We start from the raw sequence: 20,077 nt of genomic DNA, 5'->3' as shown, positions 1-20,077 counted from the left end.
TTTTGGGAGTGTTGGGTATATATATAAGGTTGTCGGGTATCTAATTTTAGGTGTGAAACACTCACATATAGTTTTTTTAATTTATAAAAATCATGAGGCCCATGCATTTATTCATTAAACAAGAAATAATAAAATATTAGTATGTAAGGGTTCCATACCTAAGCTTAGGTGTCGAACAACCGTATATTCCTTTTTCCATGTATATATATGTATATATATATATGATAAAAGTGAGTATGAAACTGTTATGCACCAAACTTGGGTGAAAAACCTATCACATACCAATATTTAAATATTTTGAATAAACGTTTGGCCCCCCTAAAATTGTTATGATTTAAAAAAGATATGTGCAAGATTTTAAACCTAACTTAGATGTCTAACATCCTCATATTCCCTTCCCCTGTACAAATATAACACATAGAAAGGCAAAGCATTAAATTATATTACATATACATAATTTTTTCTTTCGAATGGCTAAATGTTAGTAATAATTGCTCCAAGAAAACTCCACTTGTGAGAATCGAACTCAACACTTACACCAAGAAGGGACTGGGCAAGTGGCATTACATATGCAGCATAATATATATATATATATATATAGAGAGAGAGAGAGAGAGAGAGGAGTTGGTATTGTTTAAGAAAGAAATTTAAGAAAGAAAGAATGGCGTTTACCCTTTGTGGTGCCAAATTGCCGCCAAATCCATCATTATCCAAATTCAAGATAAACAATTTTGAACCGTTCAAGGACCGGTTGATAAGTTTATCCAATGCGGGTCGGATTCAAGAAGCAATATCAGTCCTGGATGATGTGATGACCCGGAAACACACCCCTGACCTCACTACCTTGTCTGTTGTTGTCAAATCTTGCATCCGAACTCGTAACTTGGAACTCGGTAAACTCGTCCACTCGAAACTCAACCGGTCTGGAATCAAACTGGACTCAATCCTACTCAACTCACTCATTACCCTGTATGCCAAATGTGGGGATTGGGCCACTGCCAAAACTATATTTGATTCCATGGGCGCTCACCAGGATTTGGTTTCTTGGAGTGCCATGATTTCTTGTTTCGCTCATAACGGGATGGAATCCCAAGCCTTGCTTACATTTGTTGACATGCTTAGCCACGGCCACCACCCCAACCAGTTTTGCTTTTCGGCCGCCATTCACGCCTCCTCTAACGCTGCTCCGATCATTGGAGCAGCCATTTTCGGGTTTGTGATCAAGACCGGGTATTTTCAGTCTGATGTGTGTGTTGGGTGTGCCCTGATTGATTTGTTTGCCAAAGGTTTTGGTGACCTGGAGTCTGCTCACAAGGTGTTTGATAAAATGCCTGAAAGAAATTCTGTTACTTGGACTCTGCTGATCACTAGATACGCGCAACTGGGACATCACGAGGACGGGATTGACTTGTTTTTGAGAATGCTGTTTGCTGGGTTCATGCCTGACCGCTTTACTTTGAGCAGCGTTGTGTCGGCGTGCGCCCAATCAGGATGTCTGTCGGTCGGTCAGCAATTGCATCCGTGGGTGCTTAAGTCGGGTTTGTGTTCGGATGTGTATATCGGGTGTAGCCTTGTGGATATGTATGCAAAGTGTGGGCCCATGGAGGATGCTATAAAAGTTTTCCAACGGATGCCTAGTCATAACGTCATGTCTTGGACTGCCGTCATTACAGGATGCGTGCAAAGCGGAGGTGGTCTTGATAAAACTGCCATTCAACTGTACCGGCAAATGATCACACAAGGTGATGTCTTGCCAAATCATTTCACTTATTCTGGCCTTTTAAAGGCATGTGCAAGCCTTTCGAATCTGGAGGTTGGTAAGCAAATTCATAACCATGCAGTAAAATCTGGTCATGCGTCTGTCAACTGCGTTGGTAATTCACTGATTAGCATGTATTCCCGGTCTGGTAGCATGGAAGACGCCCAAAAAGCTTTTGAACTTCTACTCGACAAGAGTTTAATCACCTACAACGCCATTGTGGATGGGTATGTTAGGAATACTAGTTCAGGTGAAGCTTTTAAGATGTTTAATAAATTCGAGGAGACTCTGACTGGGGTCGATTCTTTCACGTATGCCAGCCTTTTGAGTGCAGCAGCCAGTCTTGGTGCTGTTGGAAAGGGTGAGGAAATGCATGCACGGTTGGTGAAATCAGGGTTTGCTTCAAACCAAAGGGTTTGTAATGCTTTAATATCAATGTACTCCCGGTGTGGAGACATTGAAGCAGCCACTCGTGTTTTTGATAGAATGGCGGAACGGAATGTAATATCGTGGACTGCCATCATCACCGGCTTTGCAAAGCATGGTCTGGCGAGAAATGCTTTGGAAATGTTCGACCAAATGCTTTCAGCAGGCGTGAAGCCAAATGAAGTCACGTATATTGCTGTTTTATCGGCTTGTAGTCATGTTGGGATGATTGACCAGGGCCTAAAACACTTCAATTCAATGTACCATGAGCACAAGATAATCCCAAAAATGGAACATTATGCATGTGTAGTGGACTTATTCGGAAGATCAGGCTCTCTTGAAAAAGCCATTGATTTCATCAACTCAATGCCTTTCAAGGCCGATGCTTTGGTATGGCGCACATTACTTGGAGCATGTCAAGTCCATGGTAATACAGAGTTGGGAAAGTTATCTGCGAAAATGATTACTGAGCTGGATCCAAATGATCCATCTGCTTATATACTATTATCCAACTTGTATGCTTCAAAGGGTCAATGGAAGCATGTGGTTAAAATCAGAAAGACTATGAAAGAACGGAACTTGATCAAGGAAGCAGGTTGCAGTTGGATAGAAGCCGAAAGCCAAGCTCACAAGTTCTATGTAGGTGATACTGGTCATCCTCGTGCACAAGAAATATACAAAGAGTTAGATCAATTGGTAACAGATATAAAGAAGCTGGGGTACGTCCCTAATACCGATTTTGTTCTTCATGAACTTGACGAGAAAGAAAAAGAACGTTACTTGGTTCAGCACAGTGAGAAGATTGCTGTGGCATTTGGGCTAATAAGCATGTCGAAAACAAAACCTATAAGGGTGTTCAAGAATCTGAGGGTCTGTGTAGATTGTCACACTGCTATGAAGTATATATCAATGGCAAGGGGAAGAGAAATTGTGGTTAGAGATTCAAATAGATTTCATCATTTTAAGAATGGGTCGTGTTCATGCAACGATTATTGGTGATTCCATAATTAGCAATTAGGTTGGTATTGATCAATTATGTTGAGATCATCTATCGCGTCTGTTTGACTTAATTAAAGATGCTCGCGGGATGTCTGTCTCTCTCTAAGTTGACACTGACTGTATGTGCTTATTATATGACCTTATACTGTATTGTTTTTTTTTTTTGCTGTATGTAATTATGTATATCAGTATATGTTAACAACAGAGGAAAAGAAGATTAGCATTAAACAAACTTATCTAATATTTTAAACTTGTTACCATTAATTTGTTATCATAAGTAAGAGGACTGGCTTTTCTTCCTTTCTCTTCCCTCACATTCCTTTTCCTCTCTCACATTGCCTTGTGCCGCTAGATTTAGTTAATAAATAATAATAATAAGATGGTAGCTAGAAACCCGTTCACTCGGCTTCAAGTTTCAGATTAGGACTTTTACTCCCAACATCATGAAAACACCATTAGATTGATATTTTACTCGCATGAAACTTTAGAATTTGAGCCAGTCACCATGTAGAGAGTAGAGTAACCATTATCCCGAGTGAATATTATCTATGATTTTGACTGTTAACCCCTTTTGATCATTATCATTATGTTGGAAAAAGCATGTACTTCAACAACCCCGTGTGGCCAGGTTGTTATTTACATGCATGATCATTTTCAACATGCCTGTAAATTTAGATTTCAACTCACTATCCAGTTTGTGATTTGAGTATTACTTTCAAATTCATCGACAATTTAGTTTCTACATGATATATATTGTTAGTATTGATCCATCACTGCCTAATAGGTTTAGTTTAGCAAATTTTCTGATCATGATCCTGCAGAATGAAAAAGATCATCACCATACATTGGTACTAATAGCTACTTATTATCTTGTTATTATTATTATTTTTTGGTACTAATAGCTACTTATTACTTCGCTGTCTTCTCTTTCAGAATGTTGAAAGCAACATCCTTAGATAATGTCAGCCGAATAACCGCCTTGGCTTTCTTATCCAAAGTTTCCATTCTTATGGTTTTATACTCTCTGGTCTTTCACCTGATAATACCACATCCAATTTCTTCTGAACTAGCAGATCCTCTACTTACATCTTCCACCGACTAAAATCTTTCCCGTTGGACTTTTTAATCGTAATCTCTCCATCTTCTGCCATTACAATGACTCGACGAACAAACTGATTACAACAAAAAACAAATCAACCTGGGCAGAAAAACAACAGCAACAGTGTTTTTTCAGCAGCAGAATGGCGGCAGCAAGACGACAGCCCCTGAAACAGCTGTTCACAGCTGCAGTAAAGCTGATTCAGTGGTGTTTCAAGAAGACAGAACCCTAGCAGTCGGCTGGACTGCTGGAGTTCAAACAGCAGTGGCGGAAGCAGGTCTGGTTTTGGCCGGAACCCTAATCTGGGTGACGGCTGTGGTGGCTGGACTTGGCCAGAACCCTAAATTGGGTGACGGCTGGGTGACGGCTTTGTGATCTGTGTGAAACCTAGCTCTGGTATCACTTGTTAGGAATAAAACTGCACACACACAAGAACCAGAATATAACAAGAGAAATAACAAGGAAGAACACGAGCGATTTAACGTGGTATCTCACATTACACTGTGTGAACTAATCCACGGGCTACAACTAGAATTGTATTATTAAAGCAATCTGCCTCTCAACACTCGTGATGAGGAATTACAAGTACATAACGATATATTTATAATAGATAGATTAGGGTTAATGACTTAATCCCCAAGTTACCAAGTAACCAGGCCCAAGTTAATTAAAGGGCCTGCTGCCTTACAACATTTTATAACTGGGTTGGCCTATCAAGTCTCCATAAACCCAACAAGAAGGAGAATCACATTTCTTGGAGGTAAAAAGGTTTTGTTCAAGGAAACATCGGCGTATCAGGAAGTCCTAGTTTTTTGAGATATCACAAGTTTAGTCTCAACCTTAACTTATTTGTTTGTGAAGATACGGTTTAGTTCCTACTTCCTAGAGTATCATAAAGCATAAATATGCTGAATACTTCTAGATCATATGGAAAAGTGCTTGTCCTTGATGGCATTCTTTAGCTGAGAAAGAGAATTTGCCTATTAGGAAATGATTGTTCATTTTCCTCTTTGTTGAACTGAATCACCAAAAAGTGTGTTCAGCTCGCTATTGATTATCGTGTAAATACACTGATACGAACCCATCCCATAATAGACTCGTATCATGCCATAAACTAGGTGTAGAACTCACTCCCAATAGCTGGCTCAAAGGAGGAGGGGACACCTAGGCTTATAAACCACCAACCAATCTCATACTTGGCCGATGTGGGATCATATCAATACCTCACCCTTTGAAGAGCCAATGTCCACGTTGGTCACTGCTATGGTGATCACGATTGGCACCCTTCTCCTTGGGTCTAACCCACCTCTCCATAGGCCACCACTCCGAGCGTTGGAACCTCGAAAGGTAGGGCTGGCTCTGATACCAATTGATACGAACTCATCCCATAATAGACTCGTATCATGCCATAAGCTAGGTGTAGAACTCGCTCCCAAAAGCTAGCTCAAAGGAGGAGGATACACCTAGGTTTATAAACCACCAACCAATCTCATACTTGGCCGATGTGGGATCATATCATACTTACTGATTATAACTGATATGTTGTTTGAATATATAATGGTATTGTGGTATGCACCACCTTGCTTTGCTGTTCTAAGTTTATGATAATTCTTTATTTCCATGAAAGGTTAGGTAAATAAATGTGTCTATACCCAGGTTCTGGTTGTGGGTGACGGCGATGGTGGAGTTTCGAGGTAAATTTCTTGCCACAGCTCTGTAGATTTAATCGATATATGTGAAATAGATAAGATAGTTATAGATGTATGTGGTGAAAATATACTCTTCTTAAGGCATCAACTAATTTTCATTCTATCTTATGACTGCTCATTGATTAATTTCTTGTTTGTAGGTTAGAAGGTTTTTCCTGAGTAGGCTCATGACTTTGAAGTTCCACGTGTACATCTCCATGTTGCTGATGGTAAGCATTAGACTATAGCATTTTTTTCATAGGTGACTTGTGCATAGGGTTCCCCACACACAGGAACATCAACTTTCTATGGTTTATTGAATTTTTTCATCCGCTGAATTTTGGAAGTTAATGAGGTACACAGTTTTAAGGGAGTTTCTGATTGCGTTTTCAAGCTGTCTTTTGGAAAAGCATGTCCCAAACCTAGTTTGTCGAAACTGCATTGTCTCTTTATAATGGACGGATAATCACTTGTTTACCTATCACAATTTTCTGTTATTTGCATTTTGCAAACGCGCTATTCCAAATATATCTAGAAAATGCAATCCCAAACACCCTCATCCCTTGTAGTTTCAGTATGGTCTATTTGATTATTAATGGGATGACATTAAAGTTAATGAGCTATATGGAATGTTGAAGCTCTACTATTTCGCCAACATTAACAGTTTACACTTCTATTTCTAAAACTTTGTAATCAAACTTGGACAGCTGTTGGTCACTGCTTGCCGTGAAAGGTGAGATATTCTGGGGGTTCTGTTCATTATGCATGGACAAGCGTACCCACATATCCAAGGTGTGATTGAACTCATCCGATTTCTGCTTAAAGCCTACCTAGAATTTTTGGGTGAATTGCTAAATAAATTGGGATCTAGAAAGTTGTGGAAAAACAAATGTCCAATGGAATTTAAACCTAAAAAGCTGTAGAAGAACGCACAACAGAACTCGAAACCTCATTGTTAGTATTGGTTATGCAGTGGTACAATTGGATTCTTACTGTGCTCAACTGAAGGACCGCCTGTAGACTTCAAGATTTCTAAAACCCCAAATAAGAAACTAGAGGGAGCAGGAGCACTCAAGTATCGCCGAGCTTTAAAAAAATACAACTCTGAGGTAATATATGTGCTCTGCCTTCCTAAGTAAACACACACGGACACGAAAGTATATGTTGCTGCCTTTTTCTCTTGGTGCATGGTGGCCGATGCCCATCAACACCCAATACCGTCTTTCATGGGTTATAGGTCCCAATATCGTCTATGATGCTATATGGGGGAGGTTGAGACGTAGACAACCTTAACTCTACCTAAGGTAGAGAGGCTACTTCTGGGTTCTACTTAAGGTATAAAAGAACCTCCGACCTTGGAAGGAGTAAGGATCGAACCATTGACTCTCTCTCCAGAGTTAAGGGTGTTAACCACTTGATTCAGGCCTTCCTTGTCCTCTACTAAAAACTGGAGAAAAAGAAAAGACTTTGTAGGTATATCTAAAATAACTTGATTTCACAACCAAAGGGTTTCATAATATACTAAATGATTTGTTCATTGTGTTTGGAATGGTACGAGCAGACAACGTAAGCAAATACTTGGACTTCCATTTTAAACTACCAAGGAAGGTAGTTGTGTCGGCGGAATATAGTATTCTTCATCGGAATCCGAACAAACTGAAGAAACGAGCATCACCTAATCAGCTTTATTGAGCAAGCAAGAACTGCTGAAAGAGGCCAGTTTGTCAAGAAGGAAGTGAGTTGTCACTGAAGTATGTTAGTCATAGAAGAGTTTAAAACTGTCGTATGTGCAGACCGGTTGCATAAAGTGTTCCTATGTTAGGTATTCAGATTGGCGAACTGCCTGTGTAAAATATATGCTATTTTTGGAAGGTTTGGTTGTTTGTGTTCTGTACATGTTCATAATTATTTGTTCTGATATCTTTGAAATTATCTCAATTGATGCTACAACGTTGTTATATCATTCAGGCAGAAGGGATTGTCAATCTAGGTATTTACAGAAAAACGACTGCTTATTCTTTTTTTAGTATGTCTGTTTTCTGTGAAGTGAAAATTTTATGCTGAAACTACTTTCTTGGTGGTGATTGTCATTAATAAAGTTTCAAACAACAAAGAGAGGAGAGACCAGATTGAATCCATTCAAGATGAAGTGTATTGAAAGTTATATACAAACACTATCTATATGTATTAAAAGAAAATCAACAGAGGTGGCTAGATAGTGCGAGAGGTTCTACTTCTGTCTTCACCTTGGTAGAGCTGCTTTTCAATATGGTATTTAATGCATCAATAGCTTCCAAAATGTGCTTCCCTTTGTTCAACATTATGCAACTTGCCCTGTAAAATAGACATACAATATAGCTTTGTTACAACTACCTTCAAAGGATATTTTTTTACCATTCCATAAAGATACACAAGACATTAAGATTTAGCGATTTTTAATACAGACCTCCTTCCACACGCCACATCTGTTATCTCAGCTCTTGTAGGCACACCAGTCTTTACTAGTGACTCTAGTACTTGGGTTGCCCAAATAACTGGGACATGTGCAGCGCTGCATATCGATAAAATTTGTTCTTGAATATCTGCCATCAACTCCCATCCACACTCAACAGCAAGATCTCCTCTGGCAATCATAACCCCCAAAGGATTTGGCAGCTTCATTGCCTCTAAAAGCATGATAGCCAAGTTTTTTAGCCCATCTCTTGTTTCAATTTTTAAAACAACTCCCAAGTGCTCAAGTTTCCTTTTCTCCAGTTCTTGACGAAGCACAATGATATCATGAGCATCTCGAATGAATGAAACCCCAACAATGTCGGCATGGTTACCAACAAAGTCAAGATCAATAATATCTTTTGAAGTTAAACCTTCATACAGAATTTTACTTTCAGGGATGTTAATCGACTTCCCTGAACCAAGTTTAGTACCTCGTGGACTGGCACGAGTAATAGAAACAACTATTTCTGAAATACTGGTTCCTTTAATAACCCCCCATATTTTCCCATCATCAAAAGCAATGGGCTCTCCAGGTTTAACCGAGTCAAAGAGATACCCAGAAGAACAAGTCACTCTAGGAGTGCCAACCATAGAGGATGTTAATTCTTGGTCATCTGAGCTATCTCGTGTTATTACTAGCAAGTCTCCAACTCTCAATCTAACAAATGACTCAACCGGAGGCACATCCACTACACATCCAAATGAGTATCTTTTCTTGTTCCCCTTGATAAACAATTCTGTTCCCGTTTGAATGTAACACGTTTTTGTACAGTCAGCCATGAATCCGACTCCAGTAAAAACAGGGAATTTCTTAGAAATCTTAAATGACCTTTGTTTTCCTCTAGCGTCACTGAATCTAACCGTATTACCAACTTCCAGCTTTGTGAGAAACTCTTCACCGTCCACATATAAAACCACATCAGGAGATACATGAGCAGGTGGCGGACCGGCTCCTTTATGAGCCATCCAGATCTGGGCAGGGTTGATCACATTTCCATACACGTTCTTCTTTGGAGATATTTTCATGACACATGGACCGGCTTTCATCCTACCTGTGCGTAGTTTTGGTCCAGCCAAATCCATGAGAATCCGGCATGGCTTCTCCAACATCTGGGAGTTCATTTTCACTCTTCTAATTATCTCACTCCAAACACTTGGATCACCATGAGCACAGTTGATGCGAATAATTGTGGTGCCTTTATTAAGAATATCCTTGATAAATGCTTCATTAGCTATGGCTTCTTCACCAACTGTGACCATGATATGACTTGTTTCACCCTGTAGTGGACCAACCAGTAAGTCCCGGTTATAACTTGCCTTATTTGTCATCATGCTTAACGAATACGTATTGAACCTTTTGTTACTGGCTCTCTCGTTGCCATCTGAAGAGGTGGAATTTAGGTTTTCCAACATCTGGATTCCAGCAGAAAGGCTTGCAATGACATATGGATTGATAGTTTCCAAGTTCAAAAGGCCCACCGATGAGAGCTCATCCTTTATCTGGTTAACATCAAGGCTTTTGAGAGCCAAATAGTGTATGAGGTTTGCAGCACTCATGGCATGCCGTCTGCAGATATACAGAAATAAAAAGGCAAGGGTTAAATGCAGATTACATGTTCCTTATCTTTAGAAAACTCATGGTTAGTGGTTAATCATTTAAATTCAAAGTTGCATGTCGTTGGGATTTAACATGAAATGGTCAAGTATGCAAAAATGGTATGGACGGATTAAAGGTGTTAATGTAATTGTTCCATGCTAAAAAACTAATTACATACCCGTGACACAGTTTTAGTCGAGAAGCATTCCATTGTTCCATAGCTAAAGCATGCATGTGAATAGCCTTAAGTTTATCTAGAAGATTTCCGTGGTCTCCCAAGATTTGAGCATGTTGCGGGTGATAGTATAATGAAGAAGAAGCAACCATGTCCTCATGGGGTGCTTCATCAGTATTGTTTGAAACCGTGAGGGACTGGTCAGCACCTAAAGTAGTGCTGCTTTGATTATCATCATTTGCATTTGGAAGAGCAGGCACTTGTTGTTTACGGCCTCTGATGCCCCTGAAAACTAATGTATTGGGATTCCGTCCACATGACAAGTGCAGTGGTTTGTCATTATGTAGGTTTGAGGAGGATAGTAATAGTGACCCTTTAGTGGGCTGCAAATTATATACTCGTATCATCATTTACTTACTAGTTATATACTCGATAAATTGAATATATCCAAAGCTATTGTACTCTACTGTACTGTACTTACATAAATTGAGGAGGAGGAGGAGGCTGCTGCTGCTGCACCCAACTTCATCATCATCATCATCTTCTTCTTCTTCTACAAATGAAATAACAATCATTTCAATTAATGTGTAACTGAGAACTGTTTTCCCAATTTTTCCAACATTTAACCCCCATGTGATTGGTAGAAGCAGGTTGGTTATCCCTAAATTTAATTACTTGATGAAATCAATCAATCATACATACATACATACATAGGGGGAAGTAATAATAATTTGTACATCTTTCCAATCCATTCAAAGAACGAAAAAACTAATTCAACAAGACATATTTTATAATAACTATTTTAATTTAAAAAGAAACAAGAAAAGCGTTTATACCTGATCGAATAAACGAATGGGTTGGTGTGCCGGCAGAAATAAAATAATAATGAAAACTGGAGGTTGTAAAAAGATGGATGGGGGATGACAAACAAGAACGAAAAAATGAAAGGAGTGTGGCCACCACACGACAGCAAAACCCCCCTATATATATATATTTTTTTTTTTTTATAACAGTATTACTATTACTATTATACTATTATTTACGGTCAACAATTCAGACAATTCTCATTCATTCGTTCGTCTCATACAGTCATACTCCTACTTTTTTTTTAAAAAAACAAAAATCGTTTTTCCATTTCATGTTTATTTATTCAACTCTTGTTTTCTTTTTAATCTAGTGGATTCAGGCCGTTATTTCTTATTATTTTAAATAAATAAAAAAACCAAACATTTTTAATTTACTTAATCTATACTACTTATTAAAGAAAATATTCCCAGGTTGAAATTTACATGAGGGTAAATGTATAAAACGCCCTCCCATGTAATATTTTCATCTACAACCCTTTAAAATATTTTCACATACACTATTCTCTTAACATTAATAATTAAATTACTATTATAACGCCCCAAACTCTTTTAATGATCATTTAATAAAATATTGCACAAGTTGGAAAAATTTTGGTACTTAGAAAAATAATGCAAATTTTCGTCGAAAATCGAAATGTTATAAATCAAGAAATGACAAATTGAATATTCTTATAATGGTATAATAAGACTAATTTACAAGTTTCATGACTCGGGAAGTTCAAACGAAGGCTCGGTAAAAATGATGTCGAGGACAGCAGATGGAGGATGGTATGACGGATGACCCGCGTTCTCCTGCGGATGCTCTGAAGGATGATAAGCAGCATCCGCAGTTTCCTGCAGTTCTACCACAATTGACAACCTTTCTTGACAACATTTTTATGACCAAAAAGACATATCTCATACTTAAACACACAAAGAAGTTATAACTACACAATCCAACATTTCAACAATGACCATTTCTCAAAAACACAATTCTTCACCATGACGGGTCGTCTTACCCAAGTTGACACTTTTCATGTCAACCACCATTCATACTTTACAATTCCAAAAGACACACTTATGACCATTTTTGCAGAAATGTACCAAACAAAGTTTACCAAAAGAGACATTGCATCAAGAGCCATGGGGATGAGGGATTTCTAAGTCTCTACCAAAAAATCGTCATTCTTCCACGAATGACCTAATTACCTTAAATCTTGCAAAAACTTCGCTTCAAACACTTCAAGCTCTAGGTCACACTAGTTCCTTCTTCCGGAACTACCTATAAGAGAGTAAACATCTAAAAATATAAACAAAGGCTTAGTGAATATACTTACATACATTTACGGATACGAAGGAAGGCAAAGTACAAGGACTTTTACATGTAACCTATGGCATCGTCATGTCACATTTACATATTCACCTTGTACACTAACAACACATATATGGATCCATATAAGTTAAACAATCATAACAATCATGTCAATCGGGATTCTTAGGCCCCGGAGGTTCTTAGGCCTCAAATCACATCAACTATCGGGATTCTTAGGCCCCGGAGGTTCTTAGGCCTCATAAACAATGCCTCACATGGGCTTAACACCGAACCAATTACCATGCTTGGAACATTCACATCTCATGGTAATTGGCCCAACGTATACATAAAGGTATGCAAATATACTCACCTCCTCCGCAACAAGGACAATAAAGCTATAACAATAATGCTCAACAAGCTCAACCTATAATCATATCATAAAAATGCATTAAACTTACATTCACAACTTGACTAGCTCAACCTAGTCTTACTCAATCACTAGCCTTTCTAAACCCAAAACCCAACCCATTTGTCATTGAGTTACTTCCATTCTCAAGATTAACATTAGGTAGTTCAACCTACCATTTTCATCCATATTCCATTAACAGCAAAAACTCATAAACTCAAATTATCATATAACCCTATAAATTTCATAATCAAATGCATCATATAACTCAATGACAACTAGGTTAACTAAGGAATTGGGGAAAAACTACCATAATTCAAATTCTAGCAAAACCCCCAAAATGGTTGATCCATAAACCCTAATTCTCAATAACAAATGAAATAATGAAATAGAAATCAATACCTCACAATAGAAGATAATAGCTTAGGTTTTCAATTCACCAATTTTTCCCTTTTCTTAATTAATTTCGGCCACCACCTAGAACCACCAAAACCCTAACTTTCAAACTCTTGAATGGAGATAAATTGATGGTGATGATTGTTAGGGTGATATCTAGTCTTGAATTTGAAAGTATTTTGACCTTGATTTTGAAGGAATTGGGGGTGGATTGCATGTGAAAAAAGAAGAAGAAGAATATTGGAATAAGAATTAGATGGGTGTGTGTGGCTGGCACATTCTATGGGTGCCACGACCCACTTCCATTTTTGAGGGTATTTTACCCGCTACCCGTTAAAGTTTCAACTAAATTAACCCCATATTCAAAAATAAAACACTAGGAAATTAATTTAATGCCAAAACTATAAAAAGGGGTTAATTTCTTTTACCTTAAAACCTTGGGGTGTTACAACTCTCCCCCATTTGGAATGGATGACGGCCTCGTGATCCAAGCCATATGCAAAGACGGATAATAAACTAAGACGTCATGCTCGGACTCCCATGTACAATCGGACATCTTGCCATGCTTCCACAAAATTTTATACGTTCTCACCGTCTTATTTTGTACTCTTCTAAGTTCTTCTTTTACTATGGCTATAGGCTCCTCAATATAATTAAACTTACTATCAACCTCGAATTCATTCAAAGGCACATAAGTAGATTCGTCGGCGAGACACATTCTAATATGGGACACATGAAACGTAGGATGAATTCCCGATAACTCTTCCGGTAACTCCAAGCGGTATGCTACCTTGCCAACTTTCGCCAAAATTTTGAACGGGCCAATAAAACGAGGACTTAGCTTTCCACGTTTTCGAAATCGTAGAACGCCCTTCCATGGGGAAACTTTCAACAAAACACGATCCCCAACATTGAATTCAATTGGCCTTCTCCGTTTATCCGCATAAGACTTTTGTCGATCTTGGGCCGCTTTAAGTCTTTCCTTGATTATATCAATCTTCTCGATGGTTTTCAATACCACTTCCGTGCTACCTATTTCTCTTTGACCTACTTCTCCCCAACATATTGGAGACCGACACTTTCTTCCATACAACATCTCATATGGTGGCATTTGAATACTCGAATGGTAGTTATTGTTGTACGAGAATTCTACCAAAGGCAAGTGAAGATCCCAAGTGCCTCCAAAGTCAATTATACATGCCCGAAGCATGTCTTCAAGCGTTTGAATGGTTCTCTCACTTTGACCATCCGATTGAGGGTGATAGGCGGTGCTAAGCTTGAGCTTGGTGCCCATATCTTCATGAAATCTCCGCCAAAAGTGAGAAGTAAAACGAGTGTCTCTATCCGACACAATGGAGATGGGAACTCCATGTCTAGATACAACCTCTTTTACATAAATCTTTGCCAACACTTCGGAGGAGGATGCTTCACGAATGGGTAGAAATAGAGCACTTTTCGTCAATCTATCGACTATCACTCAAATTGTATCAAATTGGTTTTTAGGCGTTTTGGGCAATTTGGTAACAAAATCCATGGTGATCTCTTCCCATTTCCACTTGGGTATCTCCAAGGGTTGCAACGTGCCATAAGGCTTTTGATGCTCCGCTTTCACTTGAGCACATGTCAAACACTTTTCAACATACTTCACCACATCACGCTTCATACCGGGCCACCAATATTCTACCTTTAAATCATGGTACATCTTTGTAGCGCCGGGGTGAATGGAGTACTTGGAGTTGTGAGCCTCATCAAGTAGAACTTGCTTCAACTCACAAGAGAATGGAATCCAAATCCTCCCAAAACGTAGGGTAAGGCCACGAGAATCCTTAGTAAAATATTGAAGTTGGCCTTGAATTCTTTCTCTTTTAGGATCCCGTTGCAAAGCCCTTTCTTGAGCTTCTTTGATTTGATCGAGGAAATCGTTGGTGATCAAAACCCATAGGGGAGAAACAACTAAGGCATGATGAGAACTCTTCCGACTCAAAGCATCCGCCACGACATTAGCCTTTCCGGGATGGTACATGATCTCACAATCATAATCTTTCAAAAGATCTAACCATCTTCTTTGGCGATTATTGAGATCTCGCTGTTCAAAGAAATATTTGAGGCTTTTATGATCGGAATAAATGGTAAACTTGACTCCATAGAGATAATGGCGCCAAATTTTCAAAGCAAAGACCACCGCCGCTAACTCCAAATCATGAGTAGGATAACGTTTCTCATGTTCTTTCAATTGCCTCGAAGCATAGGCAATAACTTTACCTCGTTGCATAAGAACGCAACCAAGGCCATTAGATGACACATCACAATACACCACCATATCTTCAAGACCATCGGGTAAAACAAGAACCGGTGCTTGACTTAGCCTTTCTCGAAGTTGTTGGAAGGCCATCTCTTGCTCCCTTTTCCATTCGAACTTGATGTTCTTTCGAGTCAACTTGGTTAATGGAGATGCTATTTTGGAGAAGTCTTGGATGAAACGACGGTAATAGCCCGCTAGACCAAGAAAACTTCTAATTTCCGACGGAGGTTGCTCCCACTTCATCACCGCATTAATCTTAGCCGGGTCTACCATGATTCCTTCACTATTAACCACATGACCAAGGAATTGCACCTCTCGTAACCAAAATTCACACTTGGAGAACTTGGCATAGAGCTTCTCTTTACGAAGGGCTTTCAATACCTCCCTTAGATGAACTTCGTGATCGGACGAACTCTTGGAATAAATGAGAATCTCATCAATGAAGACGATCACGGACTTATCGAGCATAGGGCGACAAACACGGTTCATAAGGTCCATGAAAGCCGCGGGAGCATTGGTGAGTCCAAAAGGCATGACAACAAACTCAAAATGACCATAACGAGTCCGAAAGGCGGTTTTAGGAATATCTTTTTCACGTACTTTGAGTTGATGGTAACCCGAACAAAGATCGATTTTAGAAAAATGCGAGGCTCCTTGAAGTTGATCAAACAAATCATCAATTCTCGGCAAAGGATATTTGTTCTTAACGGTGACTTTGTTGAGTTCACGATAATCGATACACATCTGCATGCTACCATCCTTCTTTTTAACAAAAAGTACCGGTGCACCCCAAGGAGAGTTACTAGGTCGAATGAAACCCTTATCAAGTAACTCTTGGAGTTGCTTCATCATTTCTTGCATTTCCGTTGGAGCCAAACGGTAAGGAGCCTTAGCAATGGGGTTAGCCCCCGGAATAAGATCAATAGAAAACTCAACTTGCCGTTCGGGAGGAATGCCCGGCAAGTCTTCGGGAAAAACATCGGTGAATTCATTAACAATAGGAATGTCTTGGATAGATAGAGGTTTCTTCTCAACCTCAACAATGTGAGCAAGATAAGCATGACAACCATGAGACATATAACGCTTGGCACGAGCAAAAGTACAAACGGGTATAGAATGCTCCTTCCTATCACCATAAACCACCAAGTCTTCACCTTTGGAAGTTTTAAATATACGGCTTTTTCATCACAAGCCATTTTAGCATTACACGAGCTCAACCAATCCATACCCAAGATTATATCAAACTCTCCCATCGAAAAAGGAATTAAATTGGCTTGGAAGAGTTCCGAAGAAATTTTGATCTCACGCCCTTCATACACATCCTTCACTAATTCTATCCTACCATTACCAACCTCAACTTGCAAAGCGTTTTCTAAACATGACTTAGACACGGGAATAACATGAATCATTCTAATAGAAACAAATGATCTATTCGCTCCTGAATCAAAGAGAATACGCATAGGCACATTATATACAAGGAATGTACATGTGACAACATCATCAGTGTTTCTTGCTTGCTCCACGGAGAGTTGGAATGACCTTCCTCTTTGATTCCCATGTGTTTGAGCATTCTTCCTCTCCGCCTCCCTTCTTCTTTCTTCTAACCTCTCCTCCTCCATCAATTTTGGGCATGAGCTTCTCATGTGGCCCTCTTCAAAGCACTTAAAGCATATAATAGGTCTTTAAGGTTTAGACCTACATTCCCGGCTAGTGTGGCCCGGCTTCCCACAAGTGTAACAACCCTTGTCCACCGCTCTACAAACCCCCGGATGGTTCTTCTTGCATTGACGACAAAATGGGACATTTCTTTTATTAGGGTGGTTACCGGAACTACCCTCTTGTCTTGGCCGTTTACTTGGAGAATTTACATCCTCATACCTTTTCTTCAACATACCTTCATCAACCCTTGACATCTCAATTTCATGATCCCGGGCTACATCCGCCAACATTGAGAAAGACTCCATTTGACGCAAGCTAATCTTTTCCTGAAGATTCTTCCTCAACTTCAAATAAAATTGCTCCTTGAGCAATTGGTCATTTTCAAGAAACTCCGAACAAAATTGAGCTTTGTCCAAGAATTGGGCTCGAAATTCATTCAAGCTCATGTTGCCTTGATAATCATTGAGGAATTCACTCCTCAACTTAGTTACCTCGGCCTCCGACCGGAACTCCTTGAAGAACATTTCTTTAAATTCGGGCCATTCCACATTATCTAGCGCCCCTTTCTTGATAGCCAACAAACCATCCCACCATCTCTTCCCACTGTTTCTAAGCATGCCCACCACAAATATAACTTTAAGATGTGAGGGGCATTGACTAGTACGGAAAGCCCCTTCTATCTCCGATATCCACCTCGTACAAACAATGGGATCACGATCACTGTGATACTCCGGAGGGTGGCACACTTCAAAGTCTCGAAAGGTGAACTTCTTCTTATAGATTCTTTCTCCGGTAACCTCCACCTCCTTTTCATCTTCGGTTTTCTTGCCCTTATCCTTAGCATCCCTCTTTTCGAACTCTTGTTGCACATTAATTGCAACTTCTTCCTTGATCATCTGAGCAATGTGATCATTCACTGCTCCTTCCAATGTAGCATTCAACCGTTTGAGTAAAACAGGAGTGTACTTTTCCAAGGCTCTCCCGATTTGATCGGATATATCCATACTATCCTCATTAAATACGGGCTCTTCTTCTTCGTTATGCTCGGTTTCTTCATGACGGGGTTGCTCGTCCATACTATCATAAGAATAAACGAACTGATTTAAACACACAACCTATTCCTTCCTACGAGCTATGGTCAAAACCTATAACTATATACAAAACCGGTCCAAGGTTTGATGCTGTGAGTTTATAAATTTGTTAGTCTTCCAACCACGATAAGGCCGGCTTCTTATTGTGTTTCAAATACTAACAAATTGATAAACTAGCATCATCAAACGCATCTTTCAGTCCCATATAAAATTTCGGATACCTAAGGTCGAGTCTCAACTAAGGTTTAAGTCTAGGCACTCTCTAAACGAGGGTAAACCTAAATCCCTTAAACCTTGGCTTTGATACCAACTTATAACGCCCCAAACTCTTTTAATGATCATTTAATAAAATATTGCACAAGTTGGAAAAATTTTGGTACTTAGAAAAATAATGCAAATTTTCGTCGAAAATCGAAATGTTATAAATCAAGAAATGACAAATTGAATATTCTTATAATGGTATAATAAGACTAATTCTCAATAACAAATGAAATAATGAAATAGAAATCAATACCTCACAATAGAAGATAATAGCTTAGGTTTTCAATTCACCAATTTTTCCCTTTTCTTAATTAATTTCGGCCACCACCTAGAACTACCAAAACCCTAATTTTCAAACTCTTGAATGGAGATAAATTGATGGTGATGATTGTTAGGGTGATATCTAGTCTTGAATTTGAAAGTATTTTGACCTTGATTTTGAAGGAATTGGGGGTGGATTGCATGTGAAAAAAGAAGAAGAAGAATATTGGAATAAGAATTAGATGGGTGTGTGTGGCTGGCACATTCTATGGGTGCCACGACCCACTTCCATTTTTGAGGGTATTTTACCCGCTACCCGTTAAAGTTCCAACTAAATTAACCCCATATTTAAAAATAAAACACTAGAAAATTAATTTAATACCAAAACGATAAAAAGGGGTTAATTTCTTTTACCTTAAAACCTTGGGGTGTTACAACTATCAATCATTTATTTTCTAAAATATCTCCATTAACCCTTTAAATCAATTACTTTTATATAAATCATCTACAATACTCGACGTCGCATCCTCCACCACCACACCTTTGCTATCACGACCACCGCCTCATCACACGGGTACAATGCTATATTAAATTTTAAAAAACGACCTTAACTACTTATTTTCTCAACATCTAATTAAAAGATATTGATCCATATATAGATATCGCCAAACATTTTTTATGGTATACACTTAAAAGATCAATAAAACCCACCAATGAATTTTTTTTAAAAATTAAAATAAAGAATTATTATTTTATAATGTTGAATATTGTAATAAAAAGTTTGGGAGAAGATTGATAATTAACCTCTTTTCATACAAATTTTATTATATTTTGATACTAGCTAATCAACTCGCATATTATGCGGGTAGCTGAATAGAAGTTGTTGTTAAAATTACAGTTTGTTAAGAAGTCAAAATATATAAATCACATTTGTTATATTAAAAATCTGATAATAAATTGATTATTCAATTCTCATACTTCTAACTCCAAAATAAAATTACAATAATAAATTTTAATCTACAAATTTGTTTTCTATTTCAATATCAACCCTTTTGATAACACTTAATATTTCACTTAAGTTACAATGATATCGGGAAAAAAAAATATATTTATATAATTTTAAAAAAATACAATGAAAAATTTAATTAATTATACGAGTTTTGATTTTTAGTTTCTATTCCTCCTAAATATTTAAGTAAAATAAAAATTTTCCATATACTAAAATTATGTTAAAATCATTATATCTTGAAATAAGTTTGAAATTGTTTTGTTTTGTCTATTTTTTTGAATGATGTCATACAAACGTTA

The 20,077-nt window shown here is 38.3% G+C and overlaps 3 protein-coding genes and 2 long non-coding RNA genes across 6 annotated transcripts; 3 read left to right on the top strand and 2 right to left on the bottom strand.

Moving 5' to 3' along the window:
• The first annotated feature begins 629 nt into the window (after positions 1 to 629).
• On the top strand, positions 630 to 3,347 carry LOC122605191 (pentatricopeptide repeat-containing protein At3g49170, chloroplastic). The gene has a single exon (XM_043778091.1). The coding sequence runs from the start codon at positions 662 to 664 to the stop codon at positions 3,182 to 3,184; it is 2,523 nt and encodes an 840-aa protein (XP_043634026.1). The 5' UTR covers positions 630 to 661; the 3' UTR covers positions 3,185 to 3,347.
• A 2,127-nt stretch (positions 3,348 to 5,474) lies between these two features.
• LOC122605284 lies at positions 5,475 to 7,028 on the top strand. The gene is made up of 3 exons (XR_006324583.1): positions 5,475 to 5,977; positions 6,133 to 6,201; positions 6,679 to 7,028. It is a non-coding gene; the product is annotated as an uncharacterized LOC122605284 (long non-coding RNA).
• A 77-nt stretch (positions 7,029 to 7,105) lies between these two features.
• LOC122605285 lies at positions 7,106 to 7,901 on the top strand. Of its 2 annotated transcripts, none has more exons than XR_006324585.1 (2): positions 7,106 to 7,440; positions 7,533 to 7,901. It is a non-coding gene; the product is annotated as an uncharacterized LOC122605285 (long non-coding RNA). The 2 variants fall into 2 exon arrangements; XR_006324584.1 differs by having other exon boundaries at positions 7,106 to 7,444.
• A 185-nt stretch (positions 7,902 to 8,086) lies between these two features.
• LOC122605463 (plastidial pyruvate kinase 4, chloroplastic) lies at positions 8,087 to 10,750 on the bottom strand (the record flags this gene model as incomplete). Its single annotated transcript, XM_043778419.1, has 4 exons — positions 8,087 to 8,305; positions 8,418 to 10,031; positions 10,240 to 10,619; positions 10,718 to 10,750. Coding segments are annotated over 4 exons (2,163 nt in total), but the record flags the coding sequence as incomplete, so codon positions are not given.
• Positions 10,751 to 17,179: 6,429 nt separating this feature from the next.
• LOC122604989 lies at positions 17,180 to 18,232 on the bottom strand. The gene has a single exon (XM_043777846.1). The coding sequence runs from the start codon at positions 18,230 to 18,232 to the stop codon at positions 17,180 to 17,182; it is 1,053 nt and encodes a 350-aa protein (XP_043633781.1).
• Between the last annotated feature and the right edge of the window lie 1,845 nt (positions 18,233 to 20,077).

This window comes from Erigeron canadensis, chromosome 6, assembly GCF_010389155.1.
Source record: "Erigeron canadensis isolate Cc75 chromosome 6, C_canadensis_v1, whole genome shotgun sequence".
Classification (NCBI taxonomy): domain Eukaryota; kingdom Viridiplantae; phylum Streptophyta; class Magnoliopsida; order Asterales; family Asteraceae; genus Erigeron; species Erigeron canadensis.
The sequence above is the reverse complement of the archived record's forward strand: the minus strand, read 5'-3'. Positions and strand labels throughout refer to the sequence as shown.

Bases quoted from the DNA above. Each gene is read 5' to 3' on its own strand.
- LOC122605191 (XM_043778091.1), top strand. From the start codon at position 662: ATGGCGTTTACCCTTTGTGGTGCCAAATTGCCGCCAAATCCATCATTA.
- LOC122604989 (XM_043777846.1), bottom strand. From the start codon at position 18,232: ATGGACGAGCAACCCCGTCATGAAGAAACCGAGCATAACGAAGAAGAA.